The 23,441-nt window shown below is 49.0% G+C and overlaps 1 protein-coding gene across 9 annotated transcripts in view; it reads right to left on the bottom strand.

Moving 5' to 3' along the window:
* Positions 1-23,441, bottom strand: part of TDRD12 (tudor domain containing 12) — a 276,574-nt gene that overhangs the window by 212,389 nt on the left and 40,744 nt on the right. For 6 of the 9 annotated variants that reach the window (XM_056525738.1, XM_056525737.1, XM_056525742.1 and 3 more), the window contains 4 exons: positions 13,257-13,326; positions 11,606-11,755; positions 11,389-11,525; positions 11,144-11,263 (listed from right to left, as the gene is read on the bottom strand). In XM_056525738.1, coding sequence (XP_056381713.1) covers positions 11,144-11,263; positions 11,389-11,525; positions 11,606-11,755; positions 13,257-13,280 — 431 coding nt within the window. In that variant the 5' untranslated portion in view covers positions 13,281-13,326. Of the gene's footprint in view, positions 1-11,143; positions 11,264-11,388; positions 11,526-11,605; positions 11,756-13,256; positions 13,330-13,427; positions 13,517-23,441 lie in introns of all 9 variants that reach the window. The other 3 variants (XM_056525741.1, XM_056525739.1, XM_056525743.1) reach the window with 2 other exon arrangements.

The raw sequence follows: 23,441 nt of genomic DNA, 5'->3' as shown, positions 1-23,441 counted from the left end.
AGTGGCGATTCTTGATTGTTGTCCTATGGAGGTTTGGCTTCGGTCTGAACTTTATTAAGTGGATAACCATTTTGTATGCCTCTCCCCGTGCTAGGGTGGTTCTCAATGGTGCACTGTCCCCTTATTTTTCATTGGCCCGGGGTACGCGTCAGGGCTGCCCTGTCTCTCCCTTACAATTTGCTCTAGCAATGGAGCCACTAGCGTTACGCATCCGTCAGCATGCATTGTATGCCGGGGTGATGATTGGCTCCAGGGAGGATAGGGTAGGCCTGTACGCTGACGACATTATTCTTTATTTGGACAACCCTGTTGATACGCTACCCCTCAGTATCTCACCGATTGACACCTATGGGTTTTACTTGGGACTCCGCATCAACTGGTCCAAATCTGTATTTATGCCTCTTCGCCCTGACCTATGGAGCGGAGATGCGGGTGCCTTGCGGGTGGTGGATTCTTTCAAATACTTAGGTGTTTACATTCACTGAACCTTTGGCAACGATCATAAGGCTAACATTCTGCCTCTTTTGGCGCTTGTCCGCAACAAATTCAGGGTGTGGGCTACACTGCCGCTATCGGTGGCGGGCCGCATTAACCTGGTTAAAATGGTGATCCCACCCAAATGCCTGTATATGGTGGAGCATGCCTCCTCTCCCATACCTAAGACTTTCTTTGCACAGCTGCATGCCTTGTTCCCAGGTTTTGTTTGGGGCAACAATAGATCTAAACTTAGGTTGTCCACTTTGCAACGGTCTAGATTTTGTGGAGGGATGTCGCTTCCTGATGTGTACCTCTATTATTTAGCTGGGCAGCTGAGGTTCCTACGTCAGTGGGTACTGTGCCTCTCTCTCTCGAACAGTGAACATCATTTGGCAGCCAGCCTTAACCTACAACACCTATGACCGGTTCTGGAAGGTACTAGCGGGACGGGGGGGTTCATGGTTACCTCTTCATAGGCTGGCGGCTCAGGTTTGGAGGGCAGCTAAGAAACTACACTCCTTCACTGGTGTGATGCTGGATAGGCAACTGTGGTTTGACCCCTTACTGCCTCATTTCTCAGATGCCCTGGATCCGCAGGTTTGGAGGTCCCAGGGGATCACTACCCTGGGAGACGTTAGAGATGACAGGGGGTTTAAGTCGTTTATTGATCTCCAAACCACTTATGCTCTACCGAATCACACACAGTTCAGGTACCTCCAGCTCCATCATGCCTACTCTGTTCAGTTTCCTGATCCGGCTGTTAATTTTTCTACTCTCCCTATAATAGGTGTCCTCCGCACTCAGGGACCTAGGGGACTCATCTCCTCCTTGTATACTGCTCTGCTGGATGCTAAGATGAGGGGGGACCCGTTGACTGTTGAATCTAAATGGTGGCAAGTAGTCCCTTCCCTCACTAGTGAGGAATGGGATGAGGCACTCTCTTCTCATATGTATGTGTCCCCTGCCGTTAATAACAGATTGACACAGTTATATATCTTCCATCAGTCATACTTGTCCCCTCTCAGACTAAGCAAGATGGGTAGACGTACATCCGCCAGTTGCCACAAGTGTGGCCTTTCAGACGCAGACTTTCTGCATCTGATGTGGTTTTGTCTGCAGGTCCACTCCTTTTGGGCTCAGGTAGTGAACTTCCAAGACTCTCTGGTGAGTGGGCCCCTGCGACTTGACATTAAATACTGCCTAATGGGACTGTTCGATGCAGACACATGGCCCCATTATGAACGTATTTTTCTCAAGGAATCTCTGTTCCTTGCTCGTAAGACAATTGCATTGAAATGGATGGCCCCGGAACCCCTACCCTGACTGGCTGGCGCTCCTTAGTTAATACGACAGTGGATTACGAATACTTGGTATACAAACATCGCAAGTGTCCCGGTAAATTCCATAATATCTGGGGTGCTTGGTGTGCTCACCCCCGGGCCGCCTATACGGCCTCCAGGTTTATTGCACGTCGGAATCAATTGAGTACCGCCACTACCTAGTTTCTTTTCTTCTCTCCATTTCTTCCTTTTTTCTTTTTCCTTGCCACCCTCCTTTTCTCGCTCTGTGGTCGCTCCTTCTCCTTCCTTTCCCACTTCGCCCTTCTCACTGACATACTCCTTTTTCTTGCCTGGGGGGGGGGGGGGGGGCGGAGCCCTTAGTGTTGGTGTTGTATGTTACGTTTGTCAGTGTGTGTCTTGTGGTTTGTGTTGTCTAATGTTAGTGTGTCCCCCTCATCCATCCCATTTTCCCCTGGTTGCGCTGGTTCCCACTACAGTGGTTGGTTATGCGCAGTTTATTTGTGTGGATTGAGTTAATTGTGATGTACATCCTCTATTTGACACCATCTGTGCCGACATAGCTAGGTGTTTATTGCCTTGCATATTATGCCGCTTTATGTGTACTCTTCTGTTTTTTACCTCCCCTTTTTTTTCTTATACAATACATCCTTCTTTTGTGGAACTGTATTAGTGATGTACTCACATTTCAATAAACTGAGTTTAAAAAAAACAAAACAGTTGATCAGCTGAGGGTCTACCGCCATAGCACCATCACTGCCCTTAATACAGGGGATAGAGGCAGCAGGATTACTAGCCCTCGCCAAATATGCCAACAGTTTACCATTTTGTCCCCGAATTCAAAGAGGGCAGCCTCCCTATCCACTAACTGCAACTGGACCCTATCCTTCTAAAGAACTAACAGGGATCTTTGAGCTTTGGCCCATGCCCTCTCAGTCACAGGAGAGGGGTTCCTTACAGACTGCCTCCAAAACACCCACTTCCTGCACCAGCCTGCACTCCAACTTTGAACAAAGCAACTCCCACTATAAAGGCCCCTCTAATCGTGGCTTTGTATGCATCCTATTGAACTAGCTCAGCATGAGTAACCCCCAGAGCCTCTACAACTGCTCCGGCCTGTAGCCACGCAGGGTGCATGCGCCAGATACGGGAAAGAGGAGTAGGTCCTAAGCGTAGGCTATCCAACAGAGGAGAGTGGTCCGAGATCCCCCTAGTTTTGTAAGAGATCCTTGGATGCCAGCGTGAGATCTATTCGAGAAAACGACCCATGGGCCGCAGAAAAAAAGAAAAAGGAAGAAGCAGTCGGATATTACCACCTCCAGAGGTTGGTCAGGCCGAACGAAAGTGTTAAATGGGCACTGTCAGATACAAAAACTTTTGATATGTTGTAAAGCATGCAAAACCAATAAGTTTTGCAATTGCTTTCATTAGAAAATTTTCAGTATTTCATACTGAAAAAGCCAGTGAAACAACTGCCCCCCCTTGCCTGCTTGGACACATACTAGTCCTGCTGTCTCCATGCATCATCACCTATGTCATGGACACACTTCCTTGATTGACAGCTGTGAGTGCAGGGCTCACAGCTGGAGGAAAATCCTCCCACTGGCAGCTTGTGTCTCGCTACTGTCAGTGAGGACAAGCTTGGAGTTGTAGTTTTGCTAATGCTAGGGTAGATGTGAGCAGACAGCATACTGAGGGAGGAGGCGGAGACCTGCACAGTGAGGCCACGCCCACTCCCTTTGATAGGAATTCAGACTAGTGAGCTAAATTAAAAGTGTAATAAAAAAATAAATAAAGGTGCTAGACACAAACATTAGGTGTACATGGTCAGGATTAGGTACTGAGTGATATATTAAAAATAATGTTTTTTGTTGGATCTGACGGGTACGCTTTAAAGGAGGAGGAGCCAGGGTCCACAGCGGTGGTGCGCTCGAGCATGGGATCAGGAGCCACAATGAAATCACCTATGCAAAGGACAGGGTCAGAGGGAAAATACAGTAGTTTGTTAGCAATTAGCTCCAGGACAGAGAAGAAGGAGGTACAGAGACAGATACAAGAACAAAGGAGAAAGAACCCAGGGAACAATGCAATATCACAAATCTTCCAAAGTGGTCACAGGCTGCCTTTGAAGCAATCAGTGGTAGGGACTCTTAGTGATTAACACCAAGACACCCCTAGCATAGTTAGAATAAGATGTATGGAAGCCCCTCGCAATTCAAGCCCTTTTTAGAGCAAAAATTTTCTGACCAGTAATATGAGTCTCCTGTAGACAAAATGTGAGGAGACTGACGTTTCACAAAATCAAGGCATAAGGCCAGTTTAAACATGGAATTAAGTCCCTGGACCAGATAACCACCTTCAGGGTCCCCATCATAAAAGAAAACACTACATACGCCCAGCAGGGCCTGTAGGAGGACCAGGACAGAGAAGGGCAGAGCACCAGGACCATACACACCACAGACACATGACACAAACAGGGCACAGACACAATACCAAAACAAAAGCAATCAGGCATAACAAAAACATCCCAAAGAACTCCATGTCTAACACTTAACGGGACGTAAGACAGCTAGTCCCTAACACAGTGCCGACCTAGACCCTAAATACAAACGTTACAGAGTGTTAAAAGAACGCCAAAAAGTTCTAAACGCACAACTACCAAAGTCCCCTCCCGCCACCCTACAAGAAACTAAAACGGACGGTAACCGAGGAAACTACCCAGAGAGACCCTAGGGAGACAGAAACCTGTGGAGGCCCTAAACAGGAACTAACAGGTCAAGAGAAAAACCACGAACTGTCCGAGAAACCAGAAGAAAAAGTAACTGAACACACCCACGGACAGATAACTGAATAGGAACACCAAAAAAGGGTGGGAGGTGTGTCCCCCAATGGATCCTTCGAGAAAGAGATTTTACGGTAAGCATAAAAATCTCTTTTTCTCTATCGGCTCCATTGGGGGACACAGACAATGGGACCTACCAAAGCCGTCCCTTGGGGGGGGGGGCAAGGAAATCAGTCAGGTGGACAGTTGGACCATTGCCGCCTGCAACACCTTACGGCCAAGACTAGAATCCGCTGATGCAGAGGTATGAACCTGGAAGAACCTGGTGAAAGTGTGCAAAGACGATCATGTGGACGCTTTACAGAGCTGCGAGGCCGTAGCCTTGTTGCGGAGGCCCAGAATGCCCCGACAGACCGAGTGGAATGAGCCAAAACCCTGAAGGGTGGAATCTTCCCCTTGCAGCGGTAAGCGTCCGAAATAGCAGAACGGATCCACCGAGAAATGGTGGCCGTTGAAGCAGGTTGTCCTTTACGACGACCTTCCGTAAGAACAAGAAAAGGAGTCACACTGCCGAAAGGAAGAAGTGACAGAGACAGGTACGAAAAAGCACTTTGTCCTTCTGTACAACCAGGAAGGGAGAACGGCAGGAAAGAGCTGCCAGCTCTGACACTCTCCTAATAAAGGTAATAGCAATAAGGAACACCACCTTCCAGGAAAGGAGGCAAAGAAGAACGTCTCTGATAGGTGCAAAAAGAAGCTCCTAGCAGGGCACCTAAGACCAAGTTTAAGTCCCAAGGGGGAGAAGGGGACCGATAAGGAGGGGCAGCGTGTGCCACTCCCTGAAGAAAGGTCCGGACACCAGAATTGGATGCCAGAGGACGTTGAAAAAAAGAATGGAAAGGAAGGAAACTTGACTCTTAAGGAAGCTGAGAGCCAACCCTTGTTCGAGCCCCGACTGCAAAAAGGAAAGGAGTCGGGGAAAGGAAAACACGATCGAAGAAAAGAACCAAGCTTCACACCAGCGAAAGTAAGACCGCCGGAGAAGCTGCGGGCTCATAGAACTGCACTCAACCACCACGCCGTCAAATGCAGCGACGGTAAAGTGGGGTGGCACAGGAGACCATGAGACAGGAGGTCTGGACAAAGTGGAAGAGGCAGCGGTACGTCGTCCAGGAGCCTGACCACGTTGGCGTACCACACCCTCCGGGGCCAGGCTGGAGCCACGAGAATGGCGGGAACGCCCTCTGCTTTGAGCTTCCTCAGGACCCTGGGAAGGAGAGGAAGGGAAAAGAAAAGGCCTGACCATGGGATCACCAGGGCAGCCACGCCTAGACCCAAGGGACCTGGAACTTTGACACAAAGAGAGGAACCTTCTGGTTGTGGCGGGACGCGAAGAGGTCCACGTCTGGGGTGCCCCAGAGGCTGCAGATCTCTGACCACTCGCCAGAGACGGCTGAGGACCGGCTGAGAAAATCTGCTTCCCAGTTGCATACTCACGGAATGTTAAATGCTGAGATGGCCGGAACCCCAAGTTCCGCCCAGAGGAGAAATTTGGTTACTTCGGCCATCGCTGCTGAGCTGCTAGTGCCACACTGGCGATTGATGTACGCCACAGCAGTGGAGTTGTCCGGCTGGACATGAACAGGGCAGCCCTGAAGAAGGATATCCCAATGTAGCAGGCAAAGATAGATTGCCCTCAGGTCCAACATGTTGATGGGGAGAAGGGTCTCTAGGGGGACCAAAGACCTGGGACTGTCCTGTCCCTGAAAACACCTACCCAGCCCAAAAGACTGGCATCTGTTGTGAGAACTTGCCAGCGGAGGGGCAAGAAGGAGCGCCCCTGAAGAAGCAGGGGGAACTAAGCCACCATAGAAGGGACTGACGGGACCATCGACAGAGAACGATCTTGCAGTCTAGAGACAATGGAGACCTGTCCCACCGGGAGAGAATCGCAAATTGAAGAGGACTTCCATGCAAAAGCGAATGGAAACTGGGGCAGGGTTCCGAAGGAACTGAACCCGACAATAGAGTCAGCCGTTTGTCTGGCCGGAGCCGAATTCGGGCAGGGCCGTGTCGAACTGGAGCCCCAGGAAAACCAGTGACTGGGTAGGAAAGAGGTTGGATTTCCAAGCGAAGCGAGGCAAGGTCTGGAGGGTGAGACCAAGACTCTCCAGATTTTGGGCCCTGGTTGGAGCCCTGATGAGGAGGTCATCCAAGTAAGGAATCACTGAGACACCTCTTGTCTGTAAAAGGGCTATCACAGGTGCCAGGACCTTGGTAAAGACCCACGGAGCCACAAATATAAAATGGCCTTCTGGAACTGCAAAGCGGAGGTACCGCTGATGACCGGGAAATATTGGAGGTAGGCATCCCTGATGTCCACGGAGAATACAAACTCCCCTTGAGCCATTGATGCCACGACCGAACAGAGAGCCGCCATTCGGGAAAGGGCAGAGTAGAAGATGCTGGTTGAGGCGCTTGAGATCCAAGATTGAGCATACAGAACCCCCTTTCTTGGGGACCATGAAGAGGTTGGAGTAAAAACCTCGAAAACGTTCCCTGGGGGGAACCGGGACAATTACTGCCTGGATGAGAAGGGACTGGAGTGTGCCCCAAAACGCCTTTGCTAGAGAGGAGGACCGGGGGCCCGGGAAAGAAAAAAAGTGATCCCTTGGAAGGGAGGCAAATTCGATCCGGTATCCGTTGGATACCACGTCCCTGACCCAGGAGTCCTGAACGTGCGTGGTCCAGACATCCCGGAAGAGTAAGAGATGACCTCCTACCCGAGAAATATCCACGGGTGGGGGCATCCCTTCAGGCCGAGGTAAGTTTGCGGGTGCCTGATTTGGCCGCAAAACGGACGGAATGGTTATCCGATTTCCAGGAGGGACTGGCCTGGAAGGCGGGAGCCTTCTTGTCCCGCAAAAGAGCCTGCATGGACCCTTTACTGGCACCAAATAGAAAGAGGAGGACTTCCAACGGGAAGTAGTGCTGCGAGCCTTATTCTGATGTAATAAGGAGCTTTTTCCGCCCATCGCCTCTGAGATAATCTCATCTAGGCGCTTGACAAAAAGCCGAGAAGCAATAAAGGGAAGTTCAGTCAGAGACTTCTTGGAGGCTTGAGCCACATGGTGCGATGGAGGGCTATCAGGTTGCCTGTGGCAAAGGCAGCACAGCGGGCAGACTGCATGGAAGCAGAACACAGAAAATCTCCAGCTTTGGAGCATTGGAGAGCTAAGTCAGCCAATTCCTCCGGGGGGGATCCTGAAAGAATACCCTGGCGGAGTTGGGAACACCAGACTGAAAGGGCTTTTCACACCAAGGCAGAAGCAAAAGCAGGAAGAAAGGACAAACCTGTTGCAGGTAAGGCAAATGTTGCCAAAGTCTCCACCTTCTTGTCCGCCGGATCTGTGAAAGAAGCCGCATCAGCCAATGGCAGGAGTAATGAGGTCCTTGACGAAAGGGTATTGTGCTTGAACCTTCTTCGTTTCCTGAAACTTCTTGTCAGGATGCCTCCAGGCGGACTCCGGCAAGGCTTCAAATTAAGCATGAGAGCTGAAAATCTTGGGCCGGCAAGTGAAAGGAAACTTCTGGAGCTACGTCCGAAGTTCCTCGGTCCTCTAGGTGGAAGGTGTCCCTTATGGCCAAAACCAATGAGTCCATCATGTCGAACATATCTGTGCGGTCCTACCCCGAGTCAGAGGCCGAATCAGAAGCCTCATCTAGAAGTTCTCGAAGTGAGTAGGAACGAGTGGAGGCAGCCCTGGAAGAGGGAGATACTGACCTGGTACGCAATTCTGGGGAGCTAGAGTGGCGACCATGGGAGCGTCCTCTAAGGGAGTGACGCTTGCGGCAAACTGGAGCAGAGGGGCGATGCCTGTGAGGGGAGAACCTGTGTCTGCCAGAAGATTCAGGAGATGAGTCAGATGATACACCCCTATTACGCTTGCAAGAACAGTTAGTATAGGGAGAGGGAAAGCAGGTCTCTCTGAAGGGTCGGTGTAGGGAGGACCTCTCCAAGGCAGTCACCACAGAACGGGAGACCTGAGCCAAGCCAGAAATAGACTGGGAGAGGGAGGATACCCAGACTGGAGGGATAGCTGAATCCACAGGGTCTGGAGGAGCATCCTTGGCAGATATAACAGGGGGGTAAGGGGGAGCAGTGGTGCAGGCAGAACAAGTGGGTTCAGCAGAACCAGACATTTTTGTATTACAGCACTTGCAGGTATAATTCCCAGTTAACTGCTTAGAGGGAGGAACAGTTCTGGGCGCAGACATAGTAAAATGAAACTGTCTCACCCGATTTCTGTGTCCCCAACAGGGGGGGAGGAGAGAGAAAGAGAGAGAGCGAGAGCGAAAGAGCCCGAGAGCGATAGAGAGCGAAAGAGCCCGAGAGCGATAGAGAGCGAAAGAGCCCGAGAGCGATAGAGAGCGAAAGAGCCCGAGAGCGATAGAGAGCGAAAGAGCCCGAGAGCGAAAGAGCCCGAGAGCGATAGAGAGCGAAAGAGCCCGAGAGCGATAGAGAGCGAAAGAGCCCGAGAGCGATAGAGAGCGAAAGAGCCCGAGAGCGATAGAGAGCGAAAGAGCCCGAGAGCGATAGAGAGCGAAAGAGCCCGAGAGCGATAGAGAGCGAAAGAGCCCGAGAGCGATAGAGAGCGAAAGAGCCCGAGAGCGATAGAGAGCGAAAGAGCCCGAGAGCGATAGAGAGCGAAAGAGCCCGAGAGCGATAGAGAGAGCCCGAGAGCGATAGAGAGAGCCCGAGAGCGATAGAGAGAGCCCGAGAGCCAGAGAGAGAGCCCGAGAGAGAAAGAGAGCGCGAGAGAGAAAGAGAGCGCGAGAGAGAAAGAGAGCGCGAGAGAGAAAGAGAGCGCGAGAGAGAAAGAGAGCGCGAGAGAGAAAGAGAGCGCGAGAGAGAAAGAGAGCGCGAGAGAGAAAGAGAGCGCGAGAGAGAAAGAGAGCGCGAGAGAGAAAGAGAGCGCGAGAGAGAAAGAGCGCGAGAGAGAAAGAGCGAGAGAAAGAGCGAGAGAAAGAGCGAGAGAAAGAGCGAGAGAAAGAGCGAGAGAAAGAGCGATCGAGAGAAAGAGCAAGAGCGGGCGAAGAAAGAGAGCGGGCGAAGAAAGAGAGCGGGCGAAGAAAGAGAGCGGGCGAAGAAAGAGAGCGGGCGAAGAAAGAGAGCGGGCGAAGAAAGAGAGCGGGCGAAGAAAGAGAGCGGGCGAAGAAAGAGAGCGGGCGAAGAAAGAGAGCGGGCGAGAAAGAGAGCGGGCGAGAAAGAGAGCGGGCCAGAAAGAGAGCGAGCCAGAAAGAGAGCGAGCCAGAAAGAGAGCGAGCCAGAAAGAGAGCGAGCGAGAAAGAGAGCGAGCGATAAAGAGCGAGCGAGAAAGAGAGCGAGCGATAAAGAGCGAGCGAGAAAGAGAGCGAGCGAGAAAGAGAGCGAGCGAGAAAGAGAGCGAGCGAGAAAGAGAGCGAGCGAGAAAGAGCGAGCGAGAAAGAGCGAGCGAGAAAGAGCGAGCGAGAAAGAGCGAGCGAGAAAGAGAGCGAGCAAGAAAGAGCGAGAAAGAGAGCGAGCGAGAAAGAGCGAGAAAGAGCGAGAAAGAGAGCGAGCGAGAAAGAGAGCGAGCGAGAAAGAGAGCGAGCGAGAAAGAGAGCGACAAAGAGCGAGGGCGCATACATAGTAAAATGAAACTGTCTCACCCCATTTTAGGATTGTCTTGCTATTTCTTACATTAAATATTATAAATTTAATTGGTCTGGAAAGTTAATGTTTTTCATCTGAACCATCCATCCATCATACACTTATTTGAGTGATATAGTTGAGGACTGAGTCTCCTATTTTTTATAGATTTGTAAACTACTTCTATCAATAAATCTTAATCATTTCAATAATTATCAGCTGCTGAAGTTGAGTTGTTGTTTTCTGGCTGGCAACAGTGCTCTCTGCTGACATCTCTGCTTGTCTCGGGAACTGCACAGAGTAGAAGAGGTTTGCTATGGGGATTTGCTTCTAAACTGGCCGGTTTCCGAGACACGTGTCATCAGAGAGCACTTAGACAGAAAAGAACAACCTTAACTTCAGCAGCTCATAAGTACTGAAAGGATTAATATTTTTTTAATAGAAGTAATTTACAAATCTGTTTAACTTTCTGGATTCAGTTGATATATAAAAAAAAAGGTTTTTCCTGGATAACCCCTTTAAGAGGTTAAGGTGAAAATGGTCTGAGTCCTTTGAAGATAAAAAGCGATCAAAAAGTCCCATCAAAACAAAAAAATTGTACCTAGAACTACTACAGATCACAAAACAATTGGCCCTCACATATCTCTGTTTATGGAAAAATAGCAAAGTTATAGGGTTCAGAAGAGGACAATTTTAAACATACAAATTTTCGCACAAAAAGTTTTTATTTTTTTAAAGAAGTAAAACAAAATCCTAAGGGGTTAATAAACGTCTATTAAATGTTATATTATAAGTATTAGTTTGTTTCTCCGCCAGTGATAATTTATTAAAGAAATAATACCAGGGATATGTGCACATTGCAGGATATTTTTCTTTGACTTGCTTGTCTTGCTTACACACATTTCATTTGCTCACCTAAACTCTGATTTGTCTTCAGAAATATTAACGCACAATGATAATGGCCGAATCTGGTGCAACTTAAATTTTCTTGCACGGTATGGGAGTTTCTGACATTCCTCCACAGAAAACCGAATGCTGAAATCAGAGAAGGACATAACTATTTAGTCTGTGCTGTGCTATATTTGTCAAGGAGTTGGTACTTATATAAGTGTGTATGTGTTCCAAATGGTTTTATGTTTTAGATAGGAGATGCCTCTTACTTGGTCTTCTTAATGGGACAGTACAAGGCAAAATCCAGGAGAAAGCAATCCACCAGCTCATTCTGTGCACTACAAGTAGTAGATTCCAGTGTGGCTCGGCACCAACTCTTCATTTTTTCATAAAAAACTACGCAAGCCTGAAAGATAACACAAACGTCAATGTCTGCAGTGATGCAGTTGACAAGTGTTCACATGTATTAAATTTACTGTAAATTACCGTCCCAAAAGGTAATGATACCGGCTTCAGTTCCTCTACATCTCTGTATACTGTGCTGTAGAGGAAATTCAGTTCACTGAACAGCTGCTCATACTCTTCGCTGTTCCGTTCCTTTAATATTTCGCAGAAGAAACAGCTTGGGTCTAGCACCTGAATAGGGAGCACATAACTGTATGTTAAGCATCCTTAACTGCATAGAGTGGAATGGATAATTATTAAAATAGCATCTCATTAACTATCGATTGTGAGAACGAAGAGATAGACACTCTCACTCTATTCCTTACAACATCTGTCCTTGAAGAGTGGAGCTGAGCAGCTTTAAAAAAAAAAAAAAAAAGTCCTTCCAGCCCCTAGCTCACTTAGGCTAGGTTCACATGGCCATTTGCAACCAACCCGTTAAGGGCCCGATTGATCGGCTCAACAAAAAAAAAAGAAATAAAAAAAAAGTCTATCGGACCCTTAACGGGTTGGTTGCAAACGGCCGTGTGAACCTAGCCTAAGTTAGCTAGGGGCTGGAAGGACTTTTTTTTTTTTGAGCCGATCAGACCCTGAAAAGGGTCTGATGCTAACGGCTACTACCAGGTCATGAGGGACCCCATTCACTTACATGGGCTCCGTCAGTGACTCTGTCATTTTACAGGATGTTAGCGGAAAAAAACAGAGCTTGAACTATTAACTATTTTTTTCTCCGCTAAACTCCCGTCCCTCTGCCAGGATTGCAAACTATTCCGAATAGCCGAGTCCGACGGCAATGTGAACAAGGTCTCAGTTTACCACAGGGAACCAATGAACAATCATTTGCAATAAGTACATTGCTCTAAGCAAAGTGGCTTTGTCCCATTGCTTCAGCAATTAAAAGGGGTCTCGATATCAGATGACATTGTTCAAACTATATAACGTGACTAAGACATGTCAAGAGTTTTATTTAAAGGGGTACTGCGCCCCGAGACATCTTATCCCCTATCCAAAGGATAGGGCATAAGATGTCAGATCGCCGCGGTCCCGCTGCTGGGGAGCCCCGGGATGCCCACTGCGGCACCGCGCTATCAAAACATTGTTACGTCACGGCCGAAACATTGTTACGTCACGGCTCCGCCCCTCGTGATGTCACGGCCCGCCCCTTTCAATACAAGTCTATGGGCCTGGACGTCATGGCTCCGTCCCTCGTGACATCACGGTCCATCCCCTTAATGCAAGTCTATGGCAGGGGGCGTGACGACCACCACGCTCCCCTCCCATAGACTTGTATTGAAAGGGGCGGGCCGTGACATCACGAGGGGCGGAGCCGTGACGTAACAATGTTTCGGCCCCTGTATTGCCCGTCATTACGTGCAGAGCGAACTCGCTCTGTGCTATAATGATAGCGCAGTGCCGCAGCAGGGATCCCGGGGATCCCCAGCAGCGGAACCACGGCGATCTGACATCTTATCCCCTATCCTTTGGATAGGGGATGAGATGTCTAGGGGCGGAGTACCCCTTTAAGGTCAATCCAAATTATTTGGATTACTACCGAGACTCGGCCCACTGCACTTCTGTGCTCCTGCATCTTCTAAGCATTTGTCATCTTTGACATTGTTCACGAGTGGTGACCTGATTTGCAATTTTTAAATAAAAGGACATTGACACCTTAAAATTTAACACAGAATTTTACCTGCAGTACTGACAAACAGTACATGTTTCTGTTGATTTCAAAGGCAACGTGGAAAATTCGCTAAACTGATCTGTAAAATGAAAAAAATAAACATAGAAGGAAGCAATTCGTTATAAAAAAATCTTTAGATGGCCATACACAAACAAAGAGTAAGCAACTCAGCTCACTCACCACGGGGACCAGTAGAAAAAGGGTTTGCTCTCAGTTTTGCATGGAGACATGGGAGAAACAACAGTGGATCCGGCTTCACAGCATGGGTACTGTTAAAATCGAATCTTTATTATTATAGTTAAAACATGGAGAAAAATTGTAGGATAAAAGACATGCCGACGCGTTTTGGGCTTATTACAAACCCTTAGTCATGGTTAAGAAAAATAAGAAAGTACTCTTCTTATATATCTACAATATGTGAAAACAATTACCAGGTCTGTGCAGCTTCAACCGGAGTTGGCGTGTGAAGTCAGTCCGGTGAGAGGAACAGGTAGGAGTTCATGAAAACATGGGTTGGAAGAGAAGCATCCATAAAAACCCGTAGTGAATAATAATTGCTGTTATCTCGCTAGAGACGAGAGAGGATGCAAATAATAGACAGGATATATCTAAGCATTAACCCCTTCAGGACCAAGCCCATTTTGGCCTTAAGGACCAGAGCGTTTTTTGCAATTATGACCACTGTCACTTTAAACGTTAATAACTCTGGGATGCTTTTAGTTATCATTCTGATTCAGAGATTGTTTTTTCGTGACATATTCTACTTTAACATGGTGGTAAATTTTTGTGGTAACTTGCATCCTTTCCTGCTGAAAAATCCTAAAATTTGATGAAAAATTTGAAAATTTCGCATTTTTCTAACTTTGAAGCTCTCTGCTTGTAAGGAAAATGGATATTACAAATAAAAAAAATTTTATTCACATATACAATATGTCTACTTTATGTTTGCATCATAAAAGTGACGAGTTTTTACTTTTGGAAGACAACAGAGGGCTTCAAAGTTCAGCAGCAATTTTCCAATTTTTCACAAAATTTTCAAACTCACTATTTTTCAGGGACCAGTTCAGGTTTGAAGTGGATTTGAAGGGTCTTCATATTAGAAATACCCCACAAATGACCCCTTTATAAAAAACTGCCCCCCCCCCCCCCCCCCCCCCCCCCCCCGAAGTATTCAAAATTACATTCAGTCATCATTTTAACCCTTTAGGTGTTTCACAGGAATAGAAGCAAATTGAAGGAGAAAATTCACAATCTTCATTTTTTACACTCGCATGTTCTTGTAGACCCAATTTTAGAATTTTTACAAGAGGTAAAAGGAGAAAATTTATACTTATATTTGTAGCCCAATTTCTTTTGAGTAAGCACATACCTCATATGTCCATGTAAAGTGTTCAGCGGGCGCAGTAGAGGGCTCAGAAGGGAAAGAGCGACAAGGGGATTTTGGAGAGTACGTTTTTCTGAAATGGTTTTTGGGGGGCATGTTGCATTTAAGAAGCCCCTATGGTGCCAGAACAGCAAAAAACCCTCAAATGGCATACCATTTTGGAAACTAGACCCCTTGAGGTTCGTAACAAGGAATAAAGTGAGCCTTAATACCCCACAGGTGTTTCACGACTTTTGCATATGTAAAAAAAAAAATTTTTTTTCACTAAAATTTGCGTTTCCCCCCAAAATTTCACATTTTTCCAAGGGTTAATAGCAGGAAATATCCCCCAATATTTGTAACCCCTTCTTTTCTGAGCATGGAGGTACCCCATAAGTTGACCTGAAGTGCACTATGGGCGAACTACAATGCTCAGAAGAGGAGTCATATTTGGCTTTTTGAGAGCAAATTTCGCTCGGGGGGCATGTCGCATTTAGGAAGCCCCTAAGGTGCTAGAACAGCAAAAAAAAAACACATGGCATACCATTTTGGAAACTAGACCCCTTGAGGAACATAACAAGGGGTACAGTGAGCATTTGCCCCCCACTGGTGTCTGACAGATCTTTGGAAGAGTGGGCTGTACAAGTTTTCATTTTCATTTTGGAACCACTGTTCCAAAGATCCGTCAGACACCTGTGGGGGGTAAATTCTCACTGCACCCCTCATTACATTCCGTGAGGGGTGTCTTTTCCGAAATGGGGTCACATGTGTTTTTTTTTTTTTTTTTTTTTTGCGTTTGTCAAAACCGCTGTAACAATCAGCCACCCCTGTGCAAATCACCTCAAATGTACATGGTGCCCTCTCCCTTCTGGGCCTTGTTGTGCGCCCCCAGAGGACTTTACGCCCACATATGGGGTATCTTCCTAGTCAGGAGAAACTGCATTACAAATTTTGGGGGGCGTTTTTCCCTTTTACCTCTTGTGAAAATGTAAAGTATAGGGCAACATCAGCATGTTAGTGTAAAAAATAAAAAATGTTTACACTAACATTCTGGTGTAGACCCCAACATTTCCTTTTCATGAAGAGTTAAAGAAGAAAAAGCCCCCCAAACCTTGTAACGCAATTTCTCCCGAGTACGGCGATACCCCATATGTGGCCCTAAACTGTTGCCCTGAAATACGACAGGGCTCCGAAGTGAGAGAGCGCCATGTGCATTTGAGGCCTAAATTAGGGATTTGCATAGGGGTGGACATAGGGGTATTCTACGCCAGTGATTCCCAAACAGGGTGCCTCCAGCTGTTGCAAAACTCCCAGCATGCCTGGACAGTCAACGGCTGTCCGGCAATACTGGGAGTTGTTGTTTTTCAACAGCTGGAGGCTCTGCTTTGGAAACAGTGGTGTACCGGACGTTCTTATTGGGGGAGGGGGGCTGTGTAGGGGTATGTGTACATGTAGTGTTTTTAACTTTTTATTTTATTTTGTGTAGGTGTAGTGTAGTGTTTTTAGGGTACAGTCACATGGGCGGGGGATTACAGCGAGTTTCCCAGCGCAAAATTTGCTGCATCTCAAACTTGCAGCGAGAAACCCACTGTAAAACCCTCGTCCATGTGAATGTACCCTGTACAATCACAGGGGGGGGGGGTGCACCAGTTGTTGCAAAACCACAACTCCCAGCATGCATGGTCTGTTAGTGCATGCTGGGAGTTATAGTTTTGCAACAGCTGGAGGCACACAGGTTAGGAAACACTGAGTTAGAAACAGACAATGTTCCCCAACCAGTGTGTCTCCAGTTGTTGCAAAACTACAACTCCCAGCATGCCCAGAAAGCTGAAGGGCATGCTGGGAGTTGTAGTTCGGCAACATCTGAAGGGCCAGATGTTGCTGAACTAAAACTCCCAGCATGCCTGGACAGTTAGTGCATACTGGGAGTTGTAGTTTTGCAACAGCTGGAAGAGCACAGATTGGAGACCATTATACAATGGTCTCCAAACTGGGGCCCTCCAGATGTTGCAAAACTACAACTCCCAGCATGCCCAGACAGCCAAAGGCTGTCTAAGCATGCTGGGAGTTGTAGTTTTCAGACTCCTAGAAGCAGCAGTGAAGTTCTTCACTGCTGCTACTGAGGACCATATACTTACCTGCCGGTCCCGTCGCGTCTCGTCCACATGGCCGGTCCCGCACTGCTCCTCGGTCCCGCCGCTGGGTCGGGTAAGTCCGCCGGTCCCCACGTGTTCCCCCACCTATGCCGCGAGCCCCCGCAGCCATCGTCCCCCGTTCTGCCCGACTTCCAGGGGCGGGCAGTGCGGGGGATCTGAACTTTCTCCCCAGATCACTGTGATTGCTGACCAGGACCATCAATGGATGGTCCTGGGGGTGAAGCAGAAGTTGTCCCCTGATGGAAACAGCGGGACTTCTGCCAGTTAACCCGTGCGATGCTGCGCATCGCCGGGTTAATTGAATGTCATTTATAAACGCCGGGATGCGCGAACGCACTGCACAACCCGGTGTTTATATATGCCATTCTGCGGGATGGGGTTAATAAAGTTATATAAAAATATTGATAAATCTGCTGTCTCTATTAAATATCATCCTCTGAAAATGAATCAACAGACTATGGAACCAAAACTTCTGACAGACCAAGATTTTTCTAATACCGGAGCAACTGCGGCAATCTCAGCTCACCACCACAATAAATATTCACACCACAATACACCAATTAATCAGGATTAAAAAAACAAAAAAAACAAAAAACAAAGAACAAACCAGTAATACAAAAAACAAATGGAGGATCCAAAATAGAAGAGCAGGCAGACAACACAAGAACAAGATACGTCAGAAACCGCAGCAAACGGACTTAGAAACGTGTTTACAAGAACTAATATCTGTGATTAATCTGCCACCATACTCTCAACGGAACAGAAGGAGGTACTTACCAAAAGACTTAATTTCATTCCTACACAGAAACCGGACCTCTACCAAACCATAAAAGACGCCAATAAATTTATTAGAGCTATACGGTTAAAAAACATTTTCAATCCACGGAAACAGTATCTATATCACAAGATACTAATTTATTTTATTTTATTTCTTTATATAGCGCCTACAGATTCCGCAGTGCTTAATAATATTTCTATGCAAGTACCATACCTTAATGATGCAGCCAAAAATAGGTTACCCACTTATGCTTCTTTTCAAGATCAGAGCACTCTGCTTAACCTTATGGACTTACAGGCTGATAATCCCTCAGATAATATAGCATTTGAACGTAACCATGCAATAGACTGCTTTCCGACACCAAATCCCTCATTCTATCCTATAAATTGAAGGAGTGAAGCTATGGATACATTCCAACTGAGAGTAGAACAATACGGTACTTAAAAAATCTGATAAATTCTCAACAGTTAAAATATAATTTAAACCATTCACAAAGACAAGCTCTGGAAAATTTAACCAAAAATACGTACATTGAAATTTGTCAGGCAGACAAGGGAGGGGCAGTTGTAGTGATGGATAAAAAAAACTATATGAAAAACTAATTCTAGATCAGCTTCAAGATACTGACATGTACCGACCTCTAACATACAATCCCATTAAACAAGTTACTCAGAAACTTATTTGTTTACTGGAAGTAGTTGCTTTAGGTGTCATGAATCAAAGACAGCAAAAATACCACACCTCACTTTCCCAAGTGCCCTATTTTCCATGGATTTCCTAAAATACATAAAGATGTTTCTATCGGCTCCATTGGGGGACACAGACAGTGACTGTATCTTGCTGTCTCTAGGTGATTAAAAAAAGTCAGATCCTCCCAGCAGGATACACCCACCTTCAGGCTCTGAGCCAGTTTAAGCTTAGTGTCTATAGGAGGTGGTCGTGGTATGCATTGCTCCAGACCAGGTCTTCCGATTTTTTGTTTTCCTAGTTAGGGACGTGTTAGTTTTTTATTCCTTTTCTTTTCTTTTTTCAGGTGGGGACTCAAGGACTGCGGTTCCCCGTTTCCCCATTGCGGGTGTGGGGGCACAGACATTGCGTATATGCGCTGTTAACCCCCCCCCCCCCCCCTCGCCAACGGTCAGCGTTTGGGTGGTACCTCACGGGTCCGGGTCCCCCTATTTCCCTGCTTGCCTCGCTCACGCATAGTAGCCAGGCGTGATGCAGGTAACTAAAGCGGACTGAAGACTTCACTGAAGACTCCAGTAGGTAAGTTCTTCTGACTGAGGTAAGTACTCCCCCCTTTTTTTCCTCCATAGGTACGGACTCGCAGCATCTGTAGACCCCCTGTTTTGGCCCACCTTCAGTTTTTTGGGGCTGGCTTACAGGGGCTGCACTTTATTTTTGTGGGAGCAGTGGCACCCGAAGGGACATCATATATGGAGCACTTCACTTATTTATGTGTGTGTGTGTGTGTGCTTGGTGCGACTATGTCACAGCGCCTTATTCCGGCACTTTACTTATGTGTGCGCGTGTGTGTATTGGGGTACTTCGTACACAGCGCCTTATGTGCGGCTGTCAGCCGCGGCGCTGTCCCGGGTCGGCCGCTCTCAGCGCCGGCTTACTATCACTTGCAGGCAGCGCCTTATAAGCGGCTGACTGCCACGGCGCTTGCTGGCAGCGCCTTATTCGCGGCTGACAGCCGCGGCGCTGCTATGAGCTGGGCACTTCAGCGCCGGCTTCTTTCTTTTCCCTGGCAGTGTCTGCCGGCGTTGGCCGCCCACTCTATTCCCCCGAGCGCACAAACGGCCGACTGGTGCGCTCGGGACAAGGAGCGGGCGCGATGACCGTTTCTCTTCGGTGGTCTGTAGCTCCGCCCACAGGGCTGGGAGCGCTCATAGGCGCGAAGCAGCCTCCAATCAGCGAGGTGGGCCCGAATTTCAGTGGGAAGGGGTCAGTTAGTTTGTGCCTTGCTTCAGGCACGCCCCTCTCTTCCTATTGGCTGGCCTGTCTCACTCTCTAGCTCCACAGAGTGAGTTTCCTCACTGCAGCTGACCGGGGACACAGACTAGGGTGAGAAAGTTCCTATCTCCCTTCTTTGCTGTTCCTCCCTCTAAACAGAGACCTGGAACTTCAGTGACTAACTATCTCTGTAAGCACTATAATACCAGGATGTCTGGCTCTGCCGAGCCCACTTGCCCTGCCTGCTCCACTGCTCCCCCAGACCCCCTGGTACCCCCTGATGCCCCTTCGGTCCCGGTGGATCCAGCCGCTCCCCCAGTCTGGGTTTCTTCCCTGACCCAGTATATGGCTGACTTGACCCAAGTCTCCCATTCGGTGGCTGAGGCCTCCCGGGAAGTGGAGTCCGCCTTGAAGGGGTCTTCCCTGTGCAGGACCTCTGGAAGGGCTCGCTCCTTGTCTCCACATACTTCACGCTCTCACAAGCGGCCTAGGGGTGCCTCGCCTGATGACTCTTCCAATGAGTCTTCAGATAGACGTGAGCATTCCCCTCGTGGGTCCCGCTCCCCCCTGTCATCTGGGCACAAACGTTGCTCCTCCAGAGGACGTTCTCTGAGTTGCCGCCCTGCCACGCCAGAGCCGTGTACTCGGTCAGAGTTGCCCCCCTCCAGGACTGGCCCTACTCACTCACTCCCCTGGTGAACTGGTTGACGAGACATCCGAGCCGGCATCTGACTCCGAGGACCGCCCGGACTCTGTTACAACAGTGAACTCTTTGGTTACAGCCCTAAGAGACACCTTTCATCTAGAGGACCCAGGATCTTCGGATGTCAATCCAGGAGTATCCTTTCATCGTGCTAAGCCAGCACCTCAGAAGTTCAGCTCTCACACTGACTTTGACAACATTCTGGAAACCGCATGGAAACACCCAGACAAGAGATTCTCTTCTACCCATCTTCGCCTCGACATGGGTGTCCAAGGGCCTGTCGGAGTGGTGCCAAAAGTTCCGTCAGGATATCTTAGCGGGATCCCCCCCGGAGGATCTATCTGCTTTGGCTCTCCAATGCTCTAAAGCCGGGGATTTTCAATGCACAGCTTTCATGCAGGCAGCCCGTTGTTCTGCCTATGCTGTAGGTCACCTAGCATCTCTCTGCCGCTCTATGTGGCTTAAAGCTTGGAATGCGGATGCCGCTTCCAAATGATCTCTCACTGAGCTTCCCTTTACGGGTGGCCGTCTTTTTGGCAAACGCCTTGATGAGATTATCTCCGAGGCAACGTTAGGTAAGAGTTCCTTGTTACCTCAAAATAAGGCTCGCCCTACTTCCCAAAGGAAGTACTTTTCCTTTCGGTCCTTTCGGACCTCCAGCTCCAACAAGGGGTCCGGGCAGGTGCCCTCGCGGGATAAGAAGGCTCCCTCGTTCCGGGCTCGCCCGTCTTGGAAGTCTGACTCCAACCGGTCCGGCTGTTTTGCGCCCAAATCAGGCAACCGCAAGCCCACTTCTGCATGAAGTGAGGCCCCCACCTGCGGTTTCTTCTCGGGTGGGAGGTCGTCTCTTACTTTTTCGAGACATTTGGACCTCACACATTCAAGACTCTTGGGTCAGGGACGTGGTGTCCAATGGTTACGGTATCGAATTTACATCCCTTCTGAGGGATTGCTTTTTTCGTTCCCGGGCCCCCCGGTCTCCTCTTCTGGCGAAGCAGTTTCGAGCGGCTCTCCAGTCTCTGCTTCTCGAGGGGAACGGTTTTGGGGTTTCTATTCAAATCTTTTTGTCGTCCCCAAGAAGGACAGTTCTGCGCGTCCAATTTTGGACCTCAAATGTCTCAACCATCATCTTCTCATCCGCCGCTTCCGAATGGAATCTCTCCATTCGGTAGTGGCATCCCTGGAACAAGGGGAGTTTCTTTCATCGGTGGACATCAAGGATGCCTACCTCCATGTGCCAATATTTCCGGGCCATCATCGGTACCTCCGCTTTGCGGTTCCGGAGGGGCACTTTCAATTTGTAGCCCTCCCCTTTGGTCTAGCCACGGCTCCTCGGGTCTTTACAAAGGTCCTTGCGCTGGTGATGGGCCTGTTGCGGGCGAGGGGAATCTCGGTGATACCCTATCTGGACTACCTTCTCATCAAGGCTCCAACCAGAGCCCAGAATTTGGAGAATCTGGACATCACTCTCCACACTCTGACTCTCTTCGGGTGGATGGTCAACCGGGACAAGTCAGTCCTCCGTCCTACCCAGTCTCTAACCTTTCTGGGACTTCACTTCGACACGGCCTCTGCCCGAATTCGTCTTCCGCCGGACAAACGTCTGGCGCTCCGGTCAGGGGTCCGCTCCCTTCGGACCCAGGTATCAGTCTCCATCCGCACTTGTATGGAAGTCCTGGGTCGGAAGGTGGTAACTATGGAGGCCGTACCTTTTGCCCAGTTTCATTACAGCCCCGTTCAACTGGCGATTCTTTCCCGATGGAACAGGTCTCCACTGTCCCTCGATTGTCAGAGTGTTCTCCCTCGCAGGGGCCATCAGTCTCTGCTCTGGTGGCTCCGCTCCCCCCTTCTTCTCCTAGGGCGGTCGTTTCTTCCCCTTCACTGGCAGGTTGTTACAACAGATGCCAGCCTGTCGGGCTGGGGCCGAGTGTTCAGGGATTGGACGGTTCAGGGATTGGACGGTTCAGGGACTCTGGTCTCCCCAGGAGACCCTTCTTCCGATAAACATATTGGAATTATGGACGATTCTTCTTTGTCTTCTTCATTGGGAGTCCCATCTTCAGTCCCGTCCTGTCCGCGTTCAGTCGGACAATGCCACGGCCGTGGCGTACATAAATCGTCAGGGCGGCACTCGCAGCTCAGCAGCCATGGCCGAGGTGACCAAGATTCTCTCCTGGGCGGAGAGCAAGGTTCAAGCCATTTCAGAGATTCACATCCCGGGGGTGCTCAACTGGGAAGCGGAGTTCCTCAGTCGGTCCTCACCTGACCCCAGCGAGTGGTCTCTACATCCAGAGGTCTTTGCGCAACTCTGGGGCATTCCGGACGTACGTGCACCTCTTCTCATCCCGCCACAATCGGAAGATCCTCCCGTTTGTGTCCAATTCCCGGCACCTCAGGCTCTAGCCGCGGACACCCTAGTGATTCCTTGGGCGGGGTTTGCCCTACCCTATCTGTTCCCTCCTCTTCCGCTTCTTCCCAGGGTGCTGAGTAAGCTCAAGGCAGAGGGCATCCCCGCCATTCTGGTAGCTCCAGATTGGCCCCGAAGGTCGTGGTATGCCGACATCGTCAGGCTCCTGGACGACGCTCCACTGCGCCTTCCGCTCCTTCCGGACCTGCTCTCTCAGGGTCCTCTTTGCCACCCCAATTTACAGTCGCTGCATTTGACGGCGTGGCGGTTGAGAACGCGGTTTTGAGGGCCCGCGGGTTCTCTTCCCAAGTCATTCGCACCATGTTCAAGGCTCGTAATCCCTCCTCCGCAAGGATTTACCACCGTACTTGGAGGTCTTATTTTCATTGGTGTGAAGCACAGGACTTCCCCTCGGTGACCTTCTCTGTTCCCCGTCTTCCCTCCTTTTTGCAGTCGGGGTTGGAACTGGGGTTGTCTCTCAGTTCCCTTAAGGGTCAGGTTTCGGCCCTTACTGTTCTTTTCCAGCGGCCTCTGGCTTCTAATCCTCATGTCCGGACCTTCCTGCAAGGAGTGGCGCACGCTGTTCCTCCTTATCGGTCTCCCTCTCCTCCTTGGGTTCTGAGTGCCCTCCAGGGTGCACCCTTTGAGCCCCTTAGAGAGGTGTCTTTCCGCCTCCTTTCTTGGAAAGTGGCGTTTCTGGTGGCTATCACCTCCATCCGGAGGGTGTCTGAATTGGCAACCCTTTCCTGCCGTTCTCAGTTTCTGGTGATCCACCAGGACAAGGTTATTTTCAGGCCAGACCCTTCCTTTTTACCTAAGGTGGTCTCG

The sequence above is a fragment of the Hyla sarda genome, chromosome 6 (genome assembly GCF_029499605.1).
Source record: "Hyla sarda isolate aHylSar1 chromosome 6, aHylSar1.hap1, whole genome shotgun sequence".
NCBI lineage: Eukaryota > Metazoa > Chordata > Amphibia > Anura > Hylidae > Hyla > Hyla sarda.
The sequence above is the reverse complement of the archived record's forward strand: the minus strand, read 5'-3'. Positions and strand labels throughout refer to the sequence as shown.